A 27,477-nucleotide genomic window follows, 5' to 3' on the forward strand; every position below is an offset into this window, starting at 1 on the left:
TTTACTAAAGTTAAGAGTATGTCATGAATAAAATGCGTAAAAATTTTAAAAATAATTTCCTTAAATGAATTGCTTTTGGAGATGTCTTAGGAAGCATTATTTTGACAATGTTAATTGTTGTCTTTTTCTTTTTTGATAAATGGATTATGCAAAATTAATTCCCTCACTATGTAGATTCAATACACAACACAGGACCACTGTCAGAATTTAAAAGTATTTTGAGTTTCCTAATGAATAGATACAAAAAAGCCATACTCAATTAATTTATTAGTTTGAAATTTGAAATTATAAATCAGTCACTGTCTTTATCTACAGTTTCCTGCATTTGACCAAATCCTACTGTATGAACGCACGGAGAAAATCATTATAGGATATTTTTGAAGACAAAGTTTTATCGTAATATTCCAAAATGTTGAATAACTCCTCTTCAGTTAGGTCAATGCTGTACTCATGAAGAACCTACAAAAGACAGAGACAACTTTGAAATTATTCAAGTGCTTTGGGTGAGCAAGAAGTAAAAACATTACTTTATCTTGCTGAAATTTCTTTACAAAATAACTTGATGATTCAGCTCCACTCTGTCTTAGCTTTCTCAGATTAGAAAATCAAACTGTGCCTTATTATCTCTTACTCTTCCCATGCCAATACTGGCTCCCTGGGATGCACATCTGAAAACCTGCATACGCAGGGGTTTGTCCACTAGCCCAACTAACGCTTGCCTGAGGGAGCATTGGGAAATGGGTAGCACCCATGTGCGTAGAAGCTGATTTACAAAAAGTACGTGTTTAAAAGACTTTCGCTGCTATCTGGAGATGAGATGAAGAGGTGGAATATCTTCTTTTCTATCCTCCTGGGGTGATCTGCAGCCTTTGCATAATCCGGTCACTCAAACTGTGAAAACCCCTATGTATATAATAATGCCCATGATGCACTCAGTGCTTTTAATTTCCATGGAACAAATGCTCAGCCTGTAAGCATGCCTTCCTAACACTTCAGTGAGAACCCAACTTGAACAGGATGCATCTGTTTCACCTGATGCTAAAAGCCACCTTAGATGCCTGCATCTTTCAAATATTTCACCCAGTGCATTTTTTCAGCACTTCAACAGCTTTAAATGTTCTCAATGTCCTAACATGAAAGAAAATAATGCATTAATTTCTAAGGATTACATCTGGTTTTAGATGCACTTGGGAATTTAAACCCTGAAAGTGACCAGCAACATGGTGTGTCCTTGTGTGCTATGCCCGTTGTCATCAGTTTTCTGGCGAACTCAGATTAGTCTGCCCCATTCCCTCTTAACAGCTCAGCATCAGAAATCGCTAATGACCCCTTGCAGATAGTGTAGCCATAAATAGTACTGTTACTGAAGTTAGTAGAGAGCTAATTTCCCTGTCCATAAATAGTAGTGTTACTGAAGCTAGTACAGAGCTCATTTCTCTGTTTCAGTAAACTAAGTTACCTAGGACATAAAGGGATCTGTACCTCCACAAACAGCAGATTAACACCTTTGTAGCAGGATTTTGGAATCGGGGATTGCTTCTTGATCTAGATCCACGAGGAGTTAGGTTTTTTGGTTGTGGGTTTGTTGGTGTTTGTGGGGTTTTTTTGGTTGTGTGGTTTTCTTTTTTTTTTTTTTTTTTTTGCTTAGCTTATATCATGATTTGAAAGTTGTTGACATTGCTTTAACTATAAATGGTAATCATCACATGTCCTAGAGGAACATGACAGATTAAAATCAAATGCAAAGGAGTCTGATCTTCACTCCTTCTCTCTTGAGCCTGGTCTGCTGAGGCAGTGCCCAGGCAGTCAGAAAGCTGCAGTGATAGACAGGGAGCTTCAGGGATGACGTACATACAGCCCAATTGATACATCTTGCTCCTCAGCCTTTGTAGAGGAGCAGGCAGGGACTTAGGTTTCAGCTACATGGCAGTGCCAGAACATATCACATTCCCACCAGTCCTAAATCAGTAAAGATTTAAAAGAGCACTTCTGTGACTGGTATAATCGACCAGGTTTATAGTCTACCAGGCAAGAAGCTGGCTTTCTGCAGCTCCAGGGGAAGGGGAGCATCAGAAGCACACCTTTTCGTTGCTTATTGCAGCCCAGAATTTGCCTACTGTGATTAAGCAACTCATCCCCTAGTTGATCACTTCTTTGAAGCAGTAGTGATACCAAGGGGTGTCCTAATATCTATTTCCTTCCCACATGTTTGTGAAAGATACATATTTAAACTTTGTATAGGGGCTATAGTTTTTCTCTCTTTTGTCTATTCAGGACCCCACTAAGACCTCAGACCTCAAGCAAGTGTAATCACATGTGGAGAAAGATTACCATGAGTAATGGTCAGAGCTAAAGTCACAAAGAGGGGCCAGGATGAGTTTATGCATTCTGGTTCAGCACCATTTTTCAGAAAACTTTCAGTCAGGAAGCTCAGATCAGACTGCTGTAATTTTCTGACTATTAATTGCTATATGCAACTTACTTGTCTGAAATCTGCAATATGTAACAGTCCAGTATGACTTTCATCATAGGATTTAAAAGTTCGCTTCATTGGTCTCCAGCAGTACAAGATCTGGGGCTGAATTCTCAGCATTGCGCAGAAGAACGGTGTGGTTTGTGGTCCAGGACTCATCTAACAAAGTTGGATGAGAAGGACTCGCATTTACTAATATCATTGTGAACACAACTGGGCACAACTATAATGCAGAATGAAAAGGTGTTGGACTGTAGTGCTGCCTTAATCTGTGACTGGCTGCTTAATACTTGCTTACAAATTATTGCAAGATACTGTTTACACAAGATTATTTTAACCTACAACATTTTGATATTCTTGGGAAGTGCAGATGGTATATTTACTTAATCCCTGTCAAAGCCCTAACTTTTTATTATTTGAAACTGATTCTGAAGTCAGTGTTACTTCTGCTCAGATCTCAGTGTTTTCACATGTATTATGCTTGTCCTTGTTTCAACTCCCTCTTTCAGTCATTTTTAATTCTCTGCAGTGTTCATTTTTCAGAGTGAAATTTTTGCTTAAGTGACTGAATGCATAAGCCAACTGTGTGAGCAGTACAATATTTAAGAAAAAACAAAACCCTACTGTACACTTTTCCTAGTACATAAAATACCTTGTAACCAGCTTTTGAAGCTTTCTGCAGTTCAACAGCTGGACCATAGGGTTAATTTTCCTTGGGACATGTTGTAGCCTGTTGTTTTAGCCTGGCTAAACTTGTTCCATTGGTGTACCCTGAACACATGTGAACTGCAGAACTATTCATTAAGGCAAAAATAATTTCACTTGTACAAATCTTTAACGCTGGAGTAGTGAGTAAGGGACTTTAGGAGAAGTCAGCAAGCCCCAATCCACATGTAGGGTGTGGATCTGCTCTACTAATTTCTTAAAATACAGCTCCATCTCAGCTTTCCCCTACACTCTTCTGGTATTTATTATTGTAATTGGGTAAGTCGATAGTGCCCTGTTTGTGCCAGTTGCACATGCCACTGGAGTCTCTACAAGCATCTCCTTGTGAAGGAAGTGCATGGTTGGCTTTGTACATCTACTATGTGGACCTGGAGGCTGTGCTGCACCTAGACGAGTTGTAAGGGGCCTGGGGGGGGGCAGCTGCACCTTCTTTCTGTGCTCTTGGGGTATTATTCCTCCTTCAGACTATGTAGCTGAGGAAAGGGTGCGTACATGAATAATGCAGTTTCCAACGCAAAGTACTGAGTATCTTTGTGGGCTGAAGGGAGGGAAGGGGCACTTTACAATTACTTCAACTTGGGTTGTTTTCATTGCTCAGAGCCTGGGTGCTTCCATGAAGCCCTAGGCCATTGATTCTCTCAGGCTTTTGAGAAAGAGAAGGAATTGTGCCTGCCACAAAAAAAAAGGTTTTATTTGTTTTTTTATTTTTCCTTTTGATGTGTATCTGTATGTACACTTACTAGGTGGAATGGGCTGAGAAATCTATGAGGAAATTTCACTTTGAATATTACTTTATATAAAGGTGATCAGAACATAGACTGAGACCTTTGTTATTCTTTCTGAATAGAATAAATAAAAATTATTTGAGACAACTACATAGGCACTTAAAAATTACTACTTCATCCATTCCGGAATACTGTGATGGAATTTTACAGCATAAAATTTGTGTATAAAAGAAACCTTATGTAAGATAATGAAGTTCTTTGATGCAAACCTTAATAGTTTTACCTTACTCTCCCTAGTGGTAGTGAATACTTGATAATTCCTAATGATACTCTCTGCATACTTTGGTAACAATCTGTTCCTTCCACATCTGAAAACAGTTCGGTAATGTAATTTCTCTATAAAATGCTGCCACTAACCATATCTAAACTAATTAGGCACAGTGAGAAACAGCCTAAAAATGTAGCAGGCTCGCTGAATGAGCAGATTTGGAATTTGGCACTCTTCCTACTACATAACTTGATTGGGATGCTATTACTGATGCCTTCCTTTCTGGGCCACAAGAGCCAGATTTCTGTGTCTCTTCTGATCTTTTCTGCCCTAGAGCAGTACTGTGGGCAGAGGGGAACAGCCCGTGTGTAGCTGCCTTGCTGGGACTCTTTTACCTCTTCACCACAGCTTGGGAAGCAGGTATGTGTGGCAAGGAGAGCTGCAGGGGCAAAATGTGTGCTGACCAGTCCTGCCTACTAGAAGTTCTTAGTGACTATTAACAGCAGTGCAAGTGAGAGCTTCCTCTGGGCTTTTCTTACAGTGCTGGGTGTGGAGCAGAGGCACAGCTTGCTGACAAGATCTCTAGTCAGGGCCACCCTAAGACATATCCAATGCACTTTTTATTTGTAGCTTGATTTTTATTTTGTTCAACAAAAGTTCTTAAACTGTCAGCTCCCGTGTCTTCTATTTGGAATTATTATCTGAGTTTTAGCAAATTTAGCCAATTTACCATATCACCTGGATACATAGAGCATGATCCCAAGGAGTTAAATCCTCCGACTGAAGGAGATACTAAATGAATACTGGGCAATTAACATCATGGAATTAAATAAGAGAATGCTGGAAAGTACCTGCATAAAGTGACTATAGAAACAGGCCATGAAATATCCTGTCCATACAGCAGAAACTGAAAAGAAGATAGTAATCTTAATCTTTATAAGCTTTGTACCTACTGGCTTTTGTGGCTTCTGTATAATTATCCTCTGTAGCAGTGAGCTTTCCTGTGGTTTTAACAACAAGATACAACTCTGAAGGAAGTCATAGTATGCAAATCTTCCATTTTTCTTTAAATCATATTTTGTTGTTATTTGGTTAATTTCCCCTTTACTTAAATCCAAACTGAACTTCTCTGCTATATCTGAAATGCAAAGTAAGAATATTCATTTTGTCATTCTTATAAATAGCCAATCGTTGTCCTGTGTTCACAAGTTTTAACAGGGATATGTTGACAGGCCATCAGTTGCAGTGACTGCTGCATAAGTGCGTTATGCAGTTCTTGCTATATGCAGATATATGCATATGCCTATACTTATGGGGTGGCAGTTTGCATTTTACAGGGTTTCAAGGGACTGATAGCATGTCATTTTGATTTTAAATGCACAAGAAGTACTCCTTGACATTACCTGAGGTAAAAGATCTGATAAGCTAACATGTTCTTATAGCCAGGACTTTACATTCAATTATACAGCTGCACACTGTCTTATCACACATGCAAATGTCCTAACAAAGGCACAGAAAATCTTTTCTCCAGAAGAGAACTCAACAGAAGAGCAGCATAGCTCAGCTCTTCTAAGAGTAAAATTCAGGGTCCTTTCAAATCAGCAGGCATTCAGCCATCATGACCCAGTGCAACCAGAAGCACACACAAGGAAAAGACTGGTGAATCTATTTATTCAAATATCCCCAGGCACAGAAAGGGTGGTGTATTGGGAAGGTGACGAGAAACTTGTGTACATGCTGTAAGTACCCATAAGCAAAGCCACATGCTTCTTTTCGAAGGAGCAGCTAATTCTGAATAGGGATGTGAATGTATTGCACCCAAGGCTACTGTAAGCTACTCTGCTTTGCAATAGCAGGGTGGTACCTGGAGCAATCATGCAGTGGATACCACTTACTTGAGGCTAGGTGTTCCTATGGCTGGGACACCAGAAAGAAAACAGAATGCATCTGAGCATGAATAAAGCACTTTTCAGATGGTAACAAACCTAGGAAGTCTGACACTGGGATTTCTCCTAGCTTGTTGACATCCTTCTCTTGGCACACTTTCAGTATGCCTCTCCAGGAATGTTGGATGTTCTTTCTCATCTTATTTTCTATTGCTTCACAGTTAAGGATAGGTGCAGAACAAGTTGTTGTCTGAGGATGACTGGATGTTGATATCTAAAAGCAAGATATAATAGTAATTTGTTTCTACTGAGTTTTACTGCTTGTGTAGACAAACCACTAGATGACAAACCCAGTTTCTGGTCTCCCAGACCTGAGGTTAATGTACCATTTGAGCCACTTCTAAGTCTGATTTGAATTGTGTCTGCAAAACTGTAGGTAAAAATGTGAGAACACTCTTAGTGTCAAAATGTTGCTATTCATTTAATGGGCCTTGAGCACTTTTTCTTTATTTGGCTTAATTTGTAAATAATTTATAGTTTCTCCAAACTGTTTGCTATTAAAGGACAGATACCGTGTTCAAAACAAATCTATGTAGTGCCATCTTAGAACAAAGAAACAAACCAGTGCAAAGACACTGAATTATGAAATAACATTGCTTTGATTTGTTACTGGGAGAACTCCTGGTTCTATGCAGAGCCACAGAAGCAGTAATGTGAGAGGATCCCAGTGCTCAGTGTCTTTTTGATTGCTGCTTCAGCAGTACCGTGGGTGAGCTGGAAGCAAAGTCTCAGCCTACCACTGTACAATACGTGCACAAGCAGTGTTTATGCTTCTAGATCCGATGTATAATCTCATATTCAGTGAGATTTCCCAGAGCTCACTTGAGGGTCTCGCTGGTGCAGACTTGTTGAGGCCTCGCACACATTTCCATGCAATGAACGCTGCAGGAACATTCATCCTGATCAGTGTTCAGGCTAGTTGGGCTCTTTCCAACAGCCGTAAGTTTGGGGAGACTTAAGTTCCCTTCCTATTGTCTTATATTGCCCAATTTAGCATTCACAGACAGTAACGAGGAATTTTCCATCGCTTTCTCTGGGAACTGGATCAAAGCATGAAGGATGCATGTAGCTAATTGTCTGGGCTTTTCAAGAAATAACCTATAGCTAATGCAATAATTGAGCTAGCAGTGGGCCAATGTTTAGGTTTACCAGCCCTGACAAGTTGTTTGCATCTATAATTTGCTCAATCTGTTATTTCTTTTTCAGTAGCTAAACATCTCCATGTAGAAGTAGTCAGAAAATCCAAGCATGTTCCAAGGCACTGAATAATTCTAAATAGTTTATTTTTCTGTTGTAGGTTTGGTTGTAGCCAAAGAACATAGAATAGGTAGGTGCAGCTCCACAAGCGGGATATTTAATTTTTCTGCCTGTAATGATTTCCTCACCTTTCTGTGAACTCTAGCACTAGGGTAAGAGGCCAGCATGGCAGTGGAGAGGACCAAAGTGCATTATTGACATGAAGTTTAGGTATGGATGCAAAAATGAAGCAAAACTACTGCATTCCTAATCCACCTCTCTTAACTCTCTCAGATCACTGGCCTTCATGGCAAGTCAGTCAGACTATCTGGCATTAACAGCTGTAATTTGGCATCTACCAGAATGCAGGCAAGGCCACCAGAATGTTTTTGGATAGGCCAGCAAACACCAGTTAGAAAAGTGCAGCTGTCAATCCTGCCTAGCTTTGTCAGATGACCACAGATAAGCCATCTGTCTCATTTCATGGGCAATCAATAGGAATACCTTCACTGAGTTCTACCAGTATTATTTTCAGCCTATGCACAGAAATGAAAATCCAGAAAATGCATAAAACAACCACACTTACACTCTTTTGCCCTACTAGAGAAGATGATGTCTTGGGACATTCAGGCTGAGAAGACACACGTGGCTCCAGCACAGCACGGGTAGCTGGCTTGGTAGAAGTTGCAGAACTAATTGCACTGGGAGTGCTTGATGGCATTGTTACAAGTTCTGAGCTGAACTTCTTCAAAAAGTCCTGATACCCCAACTGTCCACCGGTGCTGATATCCACTGTGTTCCAAAGATTTCCAAACTAATGAAAAAGCAAAAGATGACTTTTGTAAATGCTAGTTTTACGACAACAGAATCCCCTTATGTACTAAGGATATCACAAAATGTATCAAAAAGAAAGGGAGAGGATGTCTTGTAATAGAAGGAATCCTAGGGCCCATCTTATTAAAAAAAAAAAACCAAACCAAAACAAAAAACCACAGCTTCTCTGCAGAAGCCTGCAGAGAAGGCTGGGAAAACAATGAAAAAAGGATTTCGGCAGGACATTTTTTAATTGAATTGGATCCTTAGTGTGCTGTTTAAACTACTAAACCCTGTGATTAGACACAGTGATTGAGCTGAGGTATAGAAGACTAATGCTTTAGCATGAGATGTAAATCAAATGCATGGTGCACTTGCATCCTGGCTAAGTACCATTGAGGTGAATTTCTCATGCTATCAGGTGCACCTAAGTTATACCACCATCTCAGGAGGCCATTAAGGTTCCTCAGTTATTGTATTTGCATCAACAAGTTATTTCACCCTGAGAGCAAAAATGAATCAGCACAAAAGAACATAGCAGAAAATCTTTACAACTTTTAGAATTACATAGTTACAATGTATGGCCAGGACCTGTTCCTCTACAATACAGAAGTATTCTTCTGCACCCTGCAGCAGACCTGGGTGCAGCTGCTGCTAGCCTTGTTTCTGCTGCCTGTGGAGGTCTGTGTGGCTTCTTGGCCCAACATAGGGCAGGTAGCTCACCCTCTGGGCTACGTATGGAATTGTAAGGATGAGGCTGAGCTGATTTGCCACTGAACAGCACTTTATTCAGTAAGTAGCTGCACTAAATTAAATGGGACTACTCATGATATAAGCTACTAATCAAAGCAAGGATTATCACAGCCTGCCCTTAAAAAAGCTGCACTCATTTTGCGAGTGTTTCAAGAGTCATCAGTATGCCTTTTTAGGGTCTTCATTATTGATTTTTAATAGAAATCGAATTGGGAACCTCAGATTGCTTTTGATTTGATCTTTTTTGGCAGAGACTTAAACCCTAAAGGAAACTAGTCACCTCTTTGATGCATGTGCCAAGTTGCAGTCAAACTTCAAAGGCCAAAGGATACGTTTTGAATTTCCTTTCAACTTTCCCCCATTGGCCTGGCTGCTACCATATTATGAATTATAAACAATTCTATTTTGCGCTTGTGATTATACTTCACACTTCATACGAGGATCTCAAAGTGTATTACAAACTTCAATTAAATAGAACAATACCCTGATGAGCTGGGTTAGCTATAGTTAGCAACTATTTCAACACCCAATGAAGTTCAGCCATTTGGGGGATTGCAGACAGTTCAAGCAAGTCAAGGGAGCTCAAGCAGAGAGGAGAAAAGCGCCTGTGATAAAAAGGGGGATGTCAGTCAGCAAGATATTAATCAACACCTTGCTTGCAGCATGTTTATCATCCTTAGCCTTTTATGAAAAAGGTCACAGCATCAGAAATTCAGAAGACCAAGAAGCCAAATTTCAGGAAGAAATTCTTCATCCACTACTCGATACAGATTCCAGCTGAGCCTTGCTAATAGCAAACAGTAAGAGGCCATCATCCAGAAAAGGATAAAAGAAGACATTTTCTGTGAAGTCATCCAGACTATGACTATTAGTAACACTTCTGTAACAACTCTGAGCAGCAATAACAGCCTGAACGACAGGGGTTTGGATTAGCCATGGCAAACCCTGTACCCAGATTGGAAGGCTCTCCTGGGGTATCTTCATATAGATATATGTAGGCATATCTTTGAGAGGCCTGCCAAAATTAAAATATCTCTGGAGATACAGGGTTTGAGTCTCACTCACACAGAGGCTGCTGCTTATATAAATGAGGCTCCTCAGGCCTGCTTCTCGTTGCTATTATGGATGACAGTTTCTATCAAGATTTTTTTTCTTCACTTGTCTGAAGTTCTTTAAAGTATAAAATAGCTCCTGTGTCCCTTCACCACTTCTGGAGTGTAAAGTAGACAGGATCTAGTCTGGAGGACTCTTCAGCTGGAGATGCTTGCCTTACTGCTTTTGAAAAAAGAAAAAAACCAAGAGTTTTTTCACAGCTCAGGAAGGTGTGCCTTCTCCTGCCTTGGTCAGGGCTCAGCTGCGAGCTCACCTCAGTGCTTCTGCTCAGCGGTTCACAGGAATAAGGAAGGAGTATCACCACGTTTTCACTTTCGCTTTCACCTGGTGTTGAGGCACTTGTACTTTGTACCTCACCAGATTGTGGCTACTAGGAGTAGAGCGCAAAGGCCATTGGGGTGTTTTCTGCTATTTTCTGAGGGGAAGTGGAAAATATTTCGATTTTTTTCAGTGCTTTCATCTGCAACTTTACACATGCATAGCAGCACCTGATAACACGGCAAACTGTGCAATATCTTTGCTGTAATTACAAGCAGGCCCCACTCCTGTCTGCAATTTATAGTCAGAAATGTTGATGGGAGGTACAAGGCCAAGAAATCAGAGGATATGTCTGACTAAGCAAAGTACCAAAATAATTTTTTGTAGCGCAGACATGCATACGAGTTTGGAGGCTCTGCATCTTGTCTTTCAGTTTGCTGCCAAATGGCATTGAAGCATTCATGAGCATGAAGGTTAGAGTGCTGTTAAGTAAAATCTGAAATCTTTTAGTGAAGGTTCCCGCTGTTTTCTTATTCACCTAGTATTTGGACTAGGAAAAATCACATTGAACCAGCATTAGCAAAGATAAAAAATGGCTTTTTTCATTTTAAGTTCAGCAGAAGCAGAATCTTATGAAAGACTGGCCTTTCAGGTTCCCCTGAGATTAGCACAGGGCTAATCGGATGGTTTGTACTGCCAGATACATGCTATGACTTCAGTCACTCAAGCTAAATTCAAGGTTACATAAACTCTGCTGATGTTAATCTGGGGGAATCTTTAACCCAGAAAAGTATCTGAGAGGTGGCCGGGAAATGTCAAATGCTTGCCCCTTTCTTTGTCCAAAGCGGGCAGGACAAAATAGCTGCTGAGAAAAAGGAATTTGCATTAGCTCCCCATGGAAGTATTTTTCATTCCATGCTGAGAAGGGTTTTTTTCCCCCGTCAACTGGGGGACTTAAAACTGAAAAAAGAAACTTTTAAAATAGCAAATATACAGTTAAAGAGCTACTGAAAGAGAACTGCTATGCTTTAAATTCACACCTTCACTATTAGCAATAGCATCTCTGTGACTTTGCTTTAGAAAGCCTACGATTATTATAGTTCATAACCATACTCAGAGATAAGGAAAGAAAATAATCTCCCACAAATGTAGCAACAAATGTTCATTGAATGATAGTCTTAAAACATTTTAATTTCATCTAGGTTTTTAAACTACTTGCTATACACAACAGTATGCAAATGCATCTCTCTAGCCAAAGCCAATTTACCTAGTCGTACACTTAAATTAACAAGAGACAATAATATAGTTTTCTTACTTGTTCTTCAGTCAGACGCTGAAAACATTGGTTATGTATATCCCAGAACTCCTCTTTTGACACTGTATTATCTTTTGAAGAGTCAATATCTTTAAACTCTTGTGCAATTGTGTTAAAACCAGCAGTCACTACTTCTTGTATCTGTGAGAGGATGCCTCTCACTGATAGCTCCCAAGAAGACTTAGGCAGAATGACTTTTTGCCCTTCCTCAGACTAGACAAAAAACATACAGAGAATCAGTAATGGATCCACTGAATAAATTATAAATTGCACTGTGGCATTCAGCCAGTCATGAGCTGAGGGAAATGTTCATGGAGAAGGCGGCCTTCGAGATCCCGCAGGCAGTAAAACCTGCTTCCAGGAATTCTGGCTTGCACCACAAAAGAGAAAAGGGGCTATGCAAATAGTTAAGGGAAAAATAGACTCTCTATAAATGGGATCCAACTGGTGACAGGCCAACAAAAGCACAGGACTCCAAGACTGACCTAAACTTTTACAAAGGTCTGAAAAATTGGGTGATCTTACAAAGAGGGCTATTCTGTTAATGCAGAAAAAAGGGAAGTGAGTGCTAACTAGCCCAAATATCCCAAACGTATTCTTCTCATCTGAATAGTCTTTAGGAAGCAGTGGAAATCTCTTTGATTGAAAAGGCACTTCAGTCCTGAGATGAAAGAGAGGGCAATTATTTCCCTTTCCTTTCTCAGTTCCAGGTATATTTACGGCGGTACTTTTTAATCTGGTCATCCACAGTAGGGATACTGCAGCTAAATGATGCAGTTGAAGGCTGCAAAGGTACAGAATGTGTGCAGGGAAAGCAGAGAAGGGATTGGGTACAAGTGTGTTAAGTACAAGATGTGCACAGCCCCTTTTTGTCAGTGTGTTGCTTTCAAATCTAACACTCGTGTATGGCTTTTAAAATCTACCACTAGAGCTTATTGCTAACTAAACCCCCATTATGCATTCTGCAGGGTGGAAATCCATGCTTTGGGTAAATACAGTAGAAGGTCATATGCCAAGCAGAAATAAGAAGGAAAAAATACAGTTTGGAATAAACTGCAGAGTAAAGCACTGCTAGGTTTTGGTACGGACATACCTGAGAATACCAAAAGTCTAACTGTGCATGCAAAAAGCTACATTTCAAAGTTAAATATCAATGAAATCTATTCAACATTTACATTCTACCTCCAGAATTAGCAGTAAACTTTGGTTTTTAGGATGAAACCAAGTTTTACTTATAAAAGTAGTCTCAGGAATGGCACAATGTGAAATAATAAAAAAAAAGCAGTAACAGAATTTTGAAGAAGAAACCACTTATTTTCAGAAATGGAAGCCGGCTTTCCACCCACTGCACTGTCTAAACTAAATATGTAAAATATCTTATAGGCAAATTTTTCACAAACACAAGTGGCAGCCAGTTTTACTACAACTGTGGTAACAAGTCCTGGTAAAACAAAACAAAAACATAATCTGGTTTTGGTTCAAAGACATTTCTTTACAGCATGTTAAATGTTACTATCATATTTTATAGCCCCATGTTTAAGCATATACGCTTTGCCACCTTCTTCCTCCATGCAATATGAAATACCAAAAAAGAAACAGATGGCTTTTGGTCCTGCGCTCCTGTTTCCTTGTCACGTCTCACATGATCATTATAACTGGATGGAAAAGAAAATACACTTCTTACAGAACTGCAAGAAACCTGCCTCCTAATCAGAAAAGACTCCACTATCTTCAGATGCAAATAACACTTTTCGATATTAACCATGCTTTAATGTCTGTCCCACATGTACGTTTTATGTACAGATACATTATTATTAAGAGAAGAAATACAAGAAGCGGAATCGTGCATGCAGATGTGGAAGTGGAAGCTAGTTCGTGCCATAGTCAGGAAATGAAGATTGCTGGGCACGGTCCAGCACAGGGCACACCTTCTGCCTGCCTGACATTACCGCAACTGAAAAACACTGCTCCGCTGCTTTTAATTATTCTAATGAATCCAAAGACTGAGGGAAAGTATTACCGCCCTGCAACCTTTTAAAGAAACGTATTTTGTAAGTGTAAGCTTTCCTAATATATTTAATTTCAAGAGCTTTTTGTTTATTTCTAAGACTTAACGCACTTTCATCTTAAAATGGTTGGAGAGCCAATAAAAAAAGAAATCACTTGCTCTTCTTGCAAACTACAGATTGAAAACTAGAAAACGTTTTCTATTTGGTTACTGCACTACGCTCAGCTACCACATGCAGTTAGTGCATTTAGTGTGTATCTATGACTCCATCATCCGCTGCTAAAATAATCTCCTTTAGCTGAAATAATGGAGCTGGAGCCTAAAATCTCAGACTCCGGCCTGGGCATCTGGACATTTAAGTACCATTTCTCCATTTGAAACTAAACTTATACACAATGTGGATACATTTCTTAGGTTTGCTGTGTCTCACTTCAACCTCGAAAGGGAGCAACAGGAATGAAGGTGTCTCAGAGCTGTGCGGCATATGTCCTAGCAGTGCTTACAGACCATTTAGAGAAGAGTTTTTGTTGGATGAAAAAGGGGTTACTTCTCTTTTAGTGATTTCCTGATATTCACTGCCATGTGCTACACTCACCCCATCAAGCTCTGAATTCTGAAGTGATATACATACAGGGGCCAGGACTCTGCAGCCCACTCCTGCTTCGTAGCTTCTCAGACTACCGCACAACCTCTTGAGCAGTACCTGCCCCACACCATAGCCAAATGCCAGCTGCTGCCGTAAACTGTGAAGTCCAGATTACTTGACTGTCCCGCTCAGCTCTTCACAGGCTTTCTCAGCCTTCCTAACAGAATTTGAGCGCACCTTGGGAGGACCATGTAAATCCACTTTCACCTCCTACTTTCACCAAGAGAGGGGAGGCATTACTATGAGGCTTTTCTTATGGGCCACCCTATGTAGCTTGCTTGCTTTTCAAAGCAGGGCTCTATTTTTCTTCTTTAGAAAGTTCCTTGCACAGCCTCATGTCCTTTTCTATAAATGGCATAACTATGCTGATTAGTAATAAAAGAAGGCTCCACCACCCACACCTGCTCAGTGAAGCTCCATTGCTGCAGCTCCTTCCTGTTTCTGGAAGATGTTTCTATTAAGAGGCATCCTTAATTAGAAAGTAAATCAGTACATCAATATAAATTACAATTTCTCTGGTCCTGTTCCCTGCCCTGTCAGAAGTCTGACCTCCCTCCCTTTCTGGGAAGGCTCAGAAAGCAAAGGTCTTGGGAAACAGCTTGCACAAGAAGGCCCTTGTATCTTCACCTGAAAAAGGACGCATTTTCCTCTTTGTACATGAGGATGACCTTTGCCAGAAGTAATCATCCTTTTGACAGTTTACACAGTTTTAGAGGCTTCTGTGCTTAGCCCATGGGTCCTCCTTTACCCTAACAACACGTATCTTCAAGTTGTTTTCCATAAATGCTGTTCCCTAAAGATGTGTGGAAGCAGCAGAGTTAGTTGCCTAAGCGTGGACTGGGGTGGAAATGCATTTTCTTCTCATGATCAGATAACCAGTAATTCACCAGCCAGCCTGTGCTAGCTCGCAGATTCTCAGCACTACAGAGGCACTTGTATTTTATCCCTGAGTTACAAGTAGAGCTGTATCCTCATCTGGCAGTGATCAGTCTAGCTCCATTAACCTGAGTGCTGATTTACGCCTGCTGAGGATTTGATAGCTGGTGTGCAACAGGAGCTTGCAATAATAAACTCAGTTATAAATAAAAGATGAACACTCCATTGAGTGTCATTCTGTATTGTACCATTTTCCTTTTGACCAACTGTTTGCAACAGACAGATTCAAGTTTTAAGGTCACATTTGCAGGATAAAATACTCTTGGTAGTGTTTAGAACATGTAATTGTATATGATGGTTTGACAAAATGATTTGACACAATGAGTCAAAGGTGGCCCACATGCCAATCTCTGCCTTGTCTAGAAAAAAGCCACATTCCTCTAAATATAATTAAAATAACTATTGTATTCGATAACTCTGAAATATTAAGCCTAGGTAGAACTGGGTAAAGAAGCAGGAGCCACAGTGAGGCTTCCCTGCTCTTCTGTCTCCCCAGCAGTGTCTAGCCCGTCAGCAGTACACCTGATGGTCTAATACCATGTTGCCTACTTTCCATTATCCCTACTTTCTCCTTTTCCTGTACTCTTAGTAAATATAGAGTGAAAAGCTTCCATCCCAAGGAACAATTTGCCATTTTAAAATTCCATGAGACCCTTTTCTTCAATACTAAGAACAGAGAAGGAGAGGGAGATACGTACAGTTTTGGCAGGCATATCAGTGGGGAAAGATCCCAAAACAGATATCCCAGCACAATGAGGGACAGCACATTCTAGTCATAGAGAGGGCACTGCACAGGAGTGCAGGGCAAGGAAGGGGAATTTTCAAACCAGTTTTGCTATGAATAATGAGAAACACAGACTTAGATCATGGTGTAAGGAAAGCTTTAACGTTTCTCAGCCTGAAGCAGACATAATACGGGAAAACAGATGCAAACATGCAGGTATCCCAGAAGGGGTATTTCCCTGGAGCACAGCTGTTCTACAGGAGGACAGATAAAGTTTGTGGTGCTGCTGACCAAGGGTAGGGCCATAATCAGCAGGCCTGCTAATCTCTGCTGATGGTACAATGGGTCATGACTGATGAGTCAGTTGTCTGACCAAATCAGTGGCCCAGAACAGGAGGGCCCAGAGGTTCAACAGATAAGGACAGTGAGTAATGACTAAACCTGTAAAACTCCCACCCCCAAGACAGGGAAAAGCACCACCTCTGTAGAGCAGGTCCTTACGTATTCCTGCTGCAATTTCACAGGTAGATCATAGCAGCAAAATGAACTTCAGCTCGCCATGCCTGAACACGGTGCACAAGTGGATTAGTAACACTGCCGAATTTAGGAAGCAAGGTTGTGGAAAGACTGAGAATGTCGCTTCTCTGTTGCATGGGGTTTTTGAGCTCCGAAACGGTATGGTTACAACAGATACACTGTAGAGTTGCACTCTGTGCATTTTCATCACTTGCAGTCAAAACAGTGTTCAGGGAGTCACAGCACAGCCACCCTCCGTTCATGGAGCTGGTAAGCTGTGTCAGTGCTGTCCCCTCTGATGATTTAGGAAGAGTTTCCAAGATCACAAGGAAGCTGTTTTGTTTGCATTTTACAGGAAGGGGCTGTAGCAGCCACTGCTGAGAGCAATGTAATGCGAGAGCTTTAGCTCTGTAGACTCTCCACCAGCAACATGCCCAACAAAGCTGGAGACAGTGATGATGTACCCATGCTTTTCACTAGAGAACAGCAGAAACTAGTCCTGGACCTGGGGCCTGGAGGTACAGTTCTCACAGTGCCAGGCTTCAAGAAGAGATGTGAACTTGCTATACTGGGGGGAATCCTCTCATGGGTACTGGTCCAAGGAGAAGCAGGATGCTGTCTCTGTCAGAAAGAGCATCAAGGATGAACAAACAAGCCTGCAGTTTTGCAGGCAAGTTGATTAGACGGAATTGGCTGAAAACAAAATGCACTCAGCTGGTGAAGAAGGCACTGCAGCATGAGACAGACTGCAGAGAAACTCAGAACAGGAAGCTAAATACAAACAAAAATGGAGAATTTAGTGTGGAAACAGAAAGTTCATGACAAAGCTAAATAAAATGCCTGATTTAATATTGAAATGTTCTGCAAATTGTTCTGCAAAGAAGTCCTGTAAGTCAATCTGATTTCCAAATTTCATCACTTTAGATGAAATCACATTTTTTAAAAAAAAAGCTTTGCTGAATATATTTCTACTCACGCCAGTAATTCCCTTTGCCAGCTGAAAGACACATGTGCCAGCAAACCCCTTGTTATCTCAGTTCCTGCCCTTGAACAGGCAAGTGATGATCTGTCCCTTCTCTCTGTCCTCTCCTCCACCTGACCTGCTCTCTTTCTACTCACTGCTGGACTTGACAAGTGAAGGTTTACTAAGATTGCAGCAAATCACTCAGCACTCTCGGCTCCAGAAAGGCTAAACAACAAATCGTTTGGCCCTGATCAAAACCACTCCTTTCCCCATATACTCCCCAATATAGTGCAGCTGTGCTGATCCTATATGGACACCTTGCTGTTCTAGACCTGAGCAACATGCCCTGAACTATCGCTTTTAACACGTTCTTTACTTTTTTCCCCTTCCACATCTAAAATAGCTCACAGTGGGGAAGAACATGCAAGTACCTTTTCTTTTGGGGGGGGTCTGATTCCCAAGTGCAGGTTTCATTAGGCTGGACTGCATTAGCCACTTATTTTAATGCAGAAGAACTCCACTCAGGCCTTATTAATCACAAGACTGGCAGGTCAGTCAAGAAAAGTTCATGAGGCGTATTCCCAGCTCCAGGGTCTGGACTTTTACAAATATCCTCAGAGAGTCCACTGGTGCTTAAGAGCATCCCACCTAAGACAATGTCCTCTCTCTCTCCTTCCTCAGCTCTTCTGCAGTTGGTTAGCAACATCCAAGTTAAGAGCCATAACCCTTGGTTCTTTCTTATCTGAATATTAAGATTCAATCATATTGCTTAAAGTACTTCACATTTCTTTAATTCTATTTTTAATAGTATAGCCCTACAGCTCTACAGAGCTGTATTTCAGTGGGCATCCTGCTCATATACAGCTGCTGTAGTGCGTATTCTAGAGAGTTACTCAGAATGTAAAGCTCATCAACATATGTCAAAGCCATCAAAAGATCCACGTGACGCATAAAACATTTAGAAATAATTTCCGCAAGATTTTTTTCATCTTCCCTTGTTCAGCTGTTTTCTAAGGAAAAAAATACAACTTAAACCTGTATAGCTTTTCAGTTTGTGAATGTTTGCCTTTGTGGTTGTGGGTTTTATTTATGAGGTGCCATTTGAGACAAAAGTCATCCCAGGCTCATACTTTACTGGTTCAGTAAATTTTCCATGCTTTAATGATCAAGCTGCATACTTTACTTGTTACTTTTTAATATACTTCAGTGATCAAATTGTATAGCATAATGATCAGTTTTCCTAACATGCCTGAATGAGTTGCATACCTCATTAATTTAGATACATACTTTACAGGCCAAAACTGTAGCGTGTTTGGATGAAGTGAATAATTTAACAACCAGCCTTCTCTCAGAACCTGCACAGGAGCCCAGGAATACGTGTGAACCCAGGGTGGGATGAAATTGCAAAGGCGTAGGAAATTTTGGGTTGAACCCAAAATGAAAACATGAGATTTGAGAGCATCTGGAAGCTGAACCAGCACAGTGAACCTGGTTCGTATTTGTTTTGTCTTTTCAAAAATGTTCCCTTGTGGATTAATTTGAGATTTTAATGATGGATTTATCCCTTCTACCCCTAACACAGCACAGAAAACTGTTCAAGGTGAACGCTCAATATTGAAAATAACAGTACAGGCTCCAGTCCTGATATGGACCAAGTACCTCCTGAAAGATGTAGAGCTAGCTTACTTTTTTGCTAAGTTGAGGTGGAAAGTATTTGGGGTCTTGGAGAGAGAGTGTCTTGTTAAAGAGTCTTCATGTTAAAATGTACACTCTTGCAGAGTTTGATCCCAGGAATTGTGCAGCTTGTCAAGTTGTTAAGGAGGCTTAGCACCTACTTTGAGGATGAGAAGACATTACAGCAAAACCTTCCCTAACAAAAGCAGCTGCCTATTCTAAAGTTAGCAGGAAAGCTTGCTGGTGGGTCAATATTACAGCACACAAGTACATTCTTAAAATAATTATACAGATACGTTATATTTCATATCAGCACAAAAGCAGGAAAGGGGGAAATGTGGCATTTTCTAACCTATACAAAGTATTCCACTGTTTTACATTTGAGAACCATGTAGTCTATTGTATCTGTTAAGATTGCATTTTAATTTTAATAAGCTGAAAAAATTAATATTTTAAAATCCCCAACTATTTTTTAAATAACTATAATTAAATGTAGTCCTGCCACTAAGGACAAAGTAACAGTTGCACTACTATAAATATTAATGCTAAATTTACAGAGAGTAAAATACATTTAAGCAACCTCATAAAATTTTTAATAAAGCTACACTTATAATAAGCACTTTGGTAAAGCTATGCCTATTGGTAACTGACATGCATAGATAAAGTCTCTAACCCGCTACAAAAGCCTGTAACACATTACAAGCGTTTGGAGCTGTTCATGGGTCCTCCTTCATCCGAAACTTGTGGTCCTTCCTCCTCCTCCCCCCATGAATCACCCAAGCCCAGTGATTATTTGAAGCCTGACAGACTTTGACTCAGGACATGAAAAGGCTGAGACAGATCTCACTGGTTTTCCAGCTTCTACTTTATGACACAAGATTTAATCACTGTATAGCTCTGTACGGATTTGTTTAGCACAACATTCTATTATCGCCATGGCAATAAAGTGGTAGGCTTTTTATATGGTTTTCCATTGGGTGATGATTATTATTTTTCTCATTTTATTTGTGCTTCAAGCATATACTTTTGAAAATGAAACATAGTTACTTCTTAGAACGTAAGTTGCAAGTTAATACTTACTTTTTTTTTTTAGAACTGCTTTTTATCCAGCTAGTAACTAGCTTTCACATCCTTAGCCAAGTTCAGAAATGAACTGTAAGCTAATGTCATTTGGACTCCTGCACCCTCAGATCAACTTACACCCACTTCCCGATGGGTAAGGCAGACTAAGAGGGGAGAAACCAGAGGAAAGGGAAGGACTGTGAAATTAAAATAGGACAGAGACTTCTTTTACTTACACTTTTTGACAATGTTCCTGTTATTTACAAACATGGTAAGGATTGCTGCACTGATAAAAGGATGTGATTATGAACTGAAGGATCTGTTCCTGCAGTCTGCACCAAGTGAATGACTCCAAGTGAGACACTGTGGACACAAACCTCTGCCACAGAGAAACAGCAACTAGTTTTGTTTGAGTTGTTGCTACATGCATATTCAGAGCATCAGAAGACTTTATCCATGAATGCAGTCAAGATTTTCTCTGTTCTTGCCTAATCTCTGTGTTTGACCTTCCTGCTACATCTACACTATTATTACTGTTTGGCACCAAGAACCTGGTGGGCTTCCCACTCCACTCACTTTTCTGTCCAAGCCCCTGCCAGTCCGTCTAGACAGATCAGGGATCATTGGGCATGCTTGGATATCCCACATCCTGCGTCACCCCATTGGGGCAATCTGGCTGTATCTCTGGTCATGCTTTCAGCTTGCCACATGTACAGACCTAAATCTACGTGAGTGCAAGACTTAACTTCGGGGAGAAGTTTGTAAGGAGACAAGGGCTTCAATGGAGTTCAACTGAGATCAAGGCAAAGATATGTGAATTTTGCATGCTTAGTAAGTCAGTCAGTCCCTTCTAACACATCAGATTGCATCTTTTAAAGAAATGTATTATAGCTTGGTAGCTCTTCTTACCTCTGTGAGGTGGTTTATGTTTTTCAGGAAAACTTTCCAGTCTACTGTGGAGTCCTCACAAAGGTTAAGGTTCTTGAGAAGGTGCCTGAACTGCTTGTCTGATCATTTAAAGCGGAAATGGTCAAGTACTTGCTGAAATTCCAGTGCTTTAATTACTCCAGTGTCTTCTTTATCAAATAAAGAAGATGCCTGAGAAGCAAGAATTCAAATTATTTAAGCAAGCCTAGACATTCCAAAAGAGAAGTCTTTTTTAGCAACCATTTAGCAGTTCACATGGAAATACCTGAGACCAATATGTCTTTTGCTTGCAGGTATTTTGTACGTGAAGAAACAAAACACATTTCTCAGAACCTTACTTAGTTTGAAGCTCATCCTGAAGGTTTACTTGCTCTCTTCTTGTCTGCCCTGTTCTTTGTGGGAGTTTTCCTAAGGCTTCCCAAGGGAAACAGATTAGGTTTAGCACAGTTGCAGCAGAAGGCATGCAACAGAGTAGTCCAAATAAGTGGCAGAAATACCAAGGTCTAGAAAAATTGTGGATCATATCAACTCTCATTCTGCCTGCTTGATACTAACCTACCATGCCCCTTTGTTTTATTCTGTCCCTTATGATGCTGCACATATAAATCACTGATTCCATAAATGTAAATGAATATTACACCTTGCAAAACTTCAGGTTAAAGTCCTATTATTCTGCAAACACTATAGCATATTGGCGTAATACAGCAGGTTTTATGTTTTAGCATTAGAACTCATCTAAATGAGGGTTTAAAAATGTATATTTTAACATACATGAACCATGCCTACTGGCAAAACAAATTCTACCATATCCAAAGGACATTGGAAAGGAATCCTTTGATCACTAAAGAGGATTATGTAACTTCTTAATATAAAAGTTTCATCTTTGCTTACATACTGAGAGTCTTATGGGAAAAACAAAACATTGAGTATACAATATACATTGTACCGACTATGGTGAAAATGAATAGGAAATTATTATACTGACACAGAGGACCCACCTGAACTCTTAAACTATTTGTTATGAAACTTCAAAGGTCTGTATTCAGTTGTAGAAATGTCATGGATGGGATGTGATGGGGTTTTTTTCAACTAGCTGGACTCTAGGAACTGTGCTTTCAGATCGACCTCTTTCTAACAAAATATTTTGTTATAAGCTTATGTCGTTAGAGTTCCCCATCACATAGGTGGCAGCAACTGTTACTCAAAAAATGGCTCAGAAGAAAATGGAGAACTTCTTTCTTTTCTCATGTAAGAGAAATCAGAAAATGTTCTGCTTTTCCATAGCATGGTGGACAAAGTCTGGCTCTCCATGGAGAAAATCCCTTGGTCCCTGAAGTTATATTAATGACCAAATGGTATCCTAAAAGACTAAATGGATGATTTGTTCATGCCAATAATAATTTTCAAATCATACCCTCAGCAGGCAAGACTGTGACCTTCTCTATTCCCAACACATGCAGGGCTGAGAGGACAGATACCATCTTCTACTAAAATTTAACGAACTGATCTCTGCTATTGAATGTATCTATTTCTTATTTCAATAACGCAGAACACAGAAAGGATTTTTTTCTTCCCCTTACTATGAAAAATGTAGAGTGATTACATAACTATTTCGGTATCCTGTTCAATAGTTAGTCTATCTGGCCAAAAACGGCAATGTGGCCCCAATAAGTTTACAAACGTCACAGGAGTCTCCAAATAGCGTGAAAAGAGATTTCTGTAAAGAAACAGCATCTCCCATGGTACTACCTTTTTTCGGGTGCTTGTACCAGTGACACCACTAGTGACATCTTTGTTGGAACCCTGTGTTATTTTTAACTGCAGGACAGAGTCCACAGATTGAGATTTCAGAAATGCAGCCATTGATGACAGGGAATTTCTACCCCCATCGTCTTCTCAGCCACTGTTCCCTTCCCCTCCCTTGTGTGGGCAGCAGCTCTCCCATAGCCATGCACAACTGATCAAGCTTTTGTCAGGTTGAAGTTCCCTGACCCAGCTCATTGGGCAGGAAGACGAGTACTGGTTTTGACACAAGGCAGGTGGGAGGACCACATTACTGGGGGTATCAGGGTAGCAAGACCATCTTTGCAGGCACAAGCCTGCCTCTAAAGCCATGAGCTTAAAATGGACATGAAACTGCAGGTGCAGATGAGATGGCTCTACAGTTCTTTGTGATAGGAATGTTTCCTTCAAGGTCTTTTCGATTATTCTTTCCGATGTTTGAAAACAATCTTACTGTGGCATCAAGAATTATGTAGTCTAGAGGCTACTGCATTTCAGTAGACTCCAACACAACAGTCTAAGACTGCTTAATATACAGTGTTTTTTCATTCAGGGCTTTTAAAATTTTAGAGAGAAGTGGTTATTTTTATTGTTCTCATTTTACAGGTGGGAAAACCAGGAAACTTGCTGCTCAACAGCTAATGCACCTTATCTGTCAGAGTCAGAAATGGCCAAGAGCATAAATGTAGATAGTTGCAGAGCCCCAGCTGACAGGTGCTCACATCTGATCATATGTCTGTATCCTCAGTTGCTACATGATCCTTTCATGTCATGCTGATAAAACCATAAAGCCTGCCTGCAGTAGCACATTATATCTATGTATAAAAAATCTCAGCTTAGGAAACTCAACAGAGCTATTTGAAAGATGTGATATTTACATGCTTGGGACACAATTTACAGACAACTGGAGAAGGAAAAGAGGTTTGGGCGAGAGAGGAAGGTCCCGATAATTTGCTATTCACTTTTTCCTTTCCAATCCTTATCTTCACAAAACCTCTAGGTTTGATTTGATATGCTTGTTTTGTGGAGTTACCAGAATACAATCAATTAAAAAGTCTGCAGTTGTGAGAAGATGCTATTTCTACATAGGCCAAGGTTGTTGGTAACACTCAATAGCAGAAAAGTTTTGAAGCCTTTGGGTTAGTCCCTAGCCCGGCAGAAAAAAAATAGAGATTAAATAAGATGTGGTGACCACATGAAACTTACCTTGTACAACAAATCATAAGATGATGCAACTATTTCTTTTATCTTAATTAGGGTCTGTTCTAAGCTGAGCGCTGCAAAGCTTGCAGGTGGTGCAGCCTGCTTTTGTCTCTGTTGGTATTTAGATGCTCTGCCATCATCAATTGCTCTCAGGAAATCAAAATAAGAGAGCTTGCTGTCATGAATGCTGATTCCTAAGCTAAGGGAAAAACACAGAATGAGATATCAATGATTTTAAGTAATTATCTCACTGTTGTCTGTACTGATTAATTATTATGATGTATTATTTGTACTGCAGCAGCACTTCAGGGTATGCTTGTGCTGTCAGTGTAAAAATCCTTAGTTCCAGCCCAAGCTCCTTCTCAGGTCTAAGCCACCAATCCGATCAATTAGATGCAACCACACTCTCAGATGCAGATCCAGGCCAATCTCGAGATGCTTAAGAGGAGACCTGCTTTAGCCTGGGCGCAACTGCACAGCCTTCTAGTCCATCAACATGTGCTTTTTAAGCACAGCACAGTATTTTGATCACAACCTACTGCTAAGCTTACCATCCTCAATATGGCCAGAGGACATGTAGGTTCCCAACCTTGTCCTTGCATCTCCTTTTCGTATCACAGTGTAAACAGGGTCTAATAGACTCTGTTGAGGAGTAGATGTTCCTTGTGCTAAATGTTGGTACTTTCCCTTGACTTTCTGCTTTACAAAAATACTTTTGATTCACAGATGCTGAAGTGTTGCTTAAGCCTCCCAGTATGTCGTGATCATTACAATTCTGAGAAAAAGCAGCAGAAACACATACAGCCTGGTAAGCTGTTACCTGACACAAGCTAGGACATCCAGTGCTGCTCTGTGATGTTTCGTGGATGTACCAGCACAGGTCTATACTCACTCATGATTTCTCTACCACATGGGAGGAAACCAAAGCAGGTTCCATACAATGCTTCTCCTTATCACAGGATCACTACGGTTGGAAAAGACCTGCAAGATCATCAAGTCCAACCATCAGCCCAACACCACCATGCCCATTAAACCGTGTCCCACAATGCCACATCCACACGTTCCTTGAACACCTCCAGTGATGGTGACTCCACCACCTCCCTGGGCAGTTTATTCCAGTGTTTCACCACTCTCTCAGTAAAGAAATTTTTCCTAATATCCAGCCTGAACCTCCCTTGGTGCAACTTGAGGCCATTTCCTCTTGTCCTGTCACTAGTCACTTGGGAGAAGAGACCAACACCCACCTCTCTGCAACCTCCTTTCAGGTAATTGTAGTATGTTTGTGGTAGAAGGGCTTACCTTCCCTCTCAACCTGTACTTTACTCTGCATGGTTTGGCAGGCCACTAGAGAACTATTTTACAGGTTCTTGGCAGGACTCAGCCTCACTGTGTCTCAGGCACTGGCCCTCCCTCCTTTGGTATGTCGACTGAGCTGCACAGAGGGCTGGCACATTTGGCCCAGCAGCTGCTGCCATTGACTCGTGGTGTGCTATGTCCAGTGAGGGTTTCTCTTCTGATCACTTGTGGCCAGGCTGTACCTGGGAGTCCAGCCCACGGGCTCTGCAGGCTGCACTCACAACTTGCCGAATTTCTGTCTGTCAGCTGAAACATCTGCTGGATCAGAGACACTGGGGAATTTCATGTTCTGTCACATTGGAAATTCAGCGGGTTACAGAGCTGACTACAGATAGCTCCAGGTAAAAACAGTGAATATATTTTTGCATCAAATATCAGCATGGGGAAAGATGAGCTCTTGCATATGATTTGGGGAATTTTTTTTTGCAGAGGACTTTGTTACCAAACTAAATTAATTTTTATTAAAAGATGTTTTACCATAAAAAGACTGGAATTAAGGCAAGCTTCACATATGCAGAAAATACATGAAAATAAAAGTTATTTAGCATGAAAGACTAAGACGAGATGAATAGCACTAACCATTACATGAAAAGCTATTTTCCTCCACTGTCCTGTGACTTGTGACCACTTAAAGAAAAGACACCTGGTATATTTTAAACAAGGACTTCAAACCTGTCTAATGAGCCTGTCGAGTTCATCACCACAAAGGATACAACAGCAGGGGCCTGCTCTGCTCTCACTTACCCAGTATAAAGCCAGTGCAGTCAGTTTATGGAATTTCCTACCATTGAAAGACAACCAGAGAGTCTCCAGACTACAGTATACGTTGGGTGTTTTTCATACAGATCCATTGGCTCCCATGGAATTATTCCAGATTGACCTTACGGTTACCATCTATGGAGAGGTTTTTAATAGACTTTAATAATTTTATAGCCAATTATCAGAACTATAGATTCTTTACACGCATGTATTATGTAGACAATTCCTATGCTGCAGGGGAAAGGCTGAACTTTTTTTAGTGTTGTATTCAGCTTTTTTGTTAGAATTATGGTCAAGGTAACTCCTAGAAAGCCAAGGCTTGACAGAGGAGATGGCCCCACTACACAACCCTGATTTTCTTGTTTAAAACTGAATTACTGTAATGTACTTTTATCATCTGTTTTCACAGTAAATCCCTGGGGACCAATGCCTCAGCTACCAATCACCAGAATATCCAGTTACAAGAATGCCTAATTAATGGGGAGAGCCAGTAAAACAAAGAGGAAGCTTTATAAAACAGGCTGGAAAAGAAATTAACTATAGACCCCATATCTGCTGGTAAGAAAAAAAATATTCAAGAGCCCTGATTTTGCATCTTGCAGCTGCACAGCACTCCCACATACTACCCGTGTCAAGCTGGCTCCAATATTGGAGACAGCGTGTGGAAAAGGAAATAATCAACACCATTTCAGCAGAGAAATAAATTGCCAAGTGGGCATTAAAATTTTAGTAATAAAACTAAATGCATATGCTAATCTACTCTGTATTATTTAGAAAAGACTATTTTGGATCAAGAAAGGAATAATCTGCACAAAATTACAATGAATGGAGGTGTTTATCATCAAGAGGTCTTTGAGAAAGAAACAAGCAGCAGATTCCTATTAAGGTTTCGATTCATAAAAAGTTGATCACCCAATTAAAGGTGAACTGTGAAAAGACTTTGTTAATTTTATTTCAAAAAAGAGCCTGGTCTGGCAGGCTCCAGAGAACAAAAGCCAGTGCTGCCAGGCATATGACCTTTGGTGGACTGTTTGGTGCAGAGAACCCCAGCTACCTAATGTTGGAGCAGGTCCTTTGTGTTCTTCAGCCTCTACAAAAGATATTTTTCTTCATACTCATGTTAACACAGAGAATTAAAAGCATAGTTTGTTTTTGCATGACGGCAGCAGCATTGGATCATTTGAAAATTATTGCTATTTTATAACCTGATTTAATTCTGTTTCTATTTTGAACAGGATCTGTTTCACACACTTGCTCTATTAAATTGAAATTAAATAAATAAAACAAACTACCA

At 40.4% G+C, this 27,477-nt stretch overlaps 1 protein-coding gene across 1 annotated transcript in view; it reads right to left on the minus strand.

Annotated features, from left to right (window-relative positions):
- Positions 1-336: 336 nt before the first annotated feature.
- EFCAB6 (EF-hand calcium binding domain 6) overlaps positions 337-27,477 on the minus strand; it is a 113,510-nt gene continuing 86,369 nt past the window's right edge. Inside the window, 9 exon segments of the mRNA XM_059816720.1 lie at positions 337-459; positions 2,483-2,632; positions 5,146-5,330; positions 6,178-6,352; positions 7,961-8,188; positions 11,627-11,839; positions 21,066-21,254; positions 22,833-22,901; positions 24,072-24,267. Of these exon segments, the coding sequence (XP_059672703.1) occupies positions 337-459; positions 2,483-2,632; positions 5,146-5,330; positions 6,178-6,352; positions 7,961-8,188; positions 11,627-11,839; positions 21,066-21,254; positions 22,833-22,901; positions 24,072-24,267 (1,528 nt within the window).

This window comes from Gavia stellata, chromosome 4 (assembly GCF_030936135.1).
Source record: "Gavia stellata isolate bGavSte3 chromosome 4, bGavSte3.hap2, whole genome shotgun sequence".
NCBI lineage: Eukaryota > Metazoa > Chordata > Aves > Gaviiformes > Gaviidae > Gavia > Gavia stellata.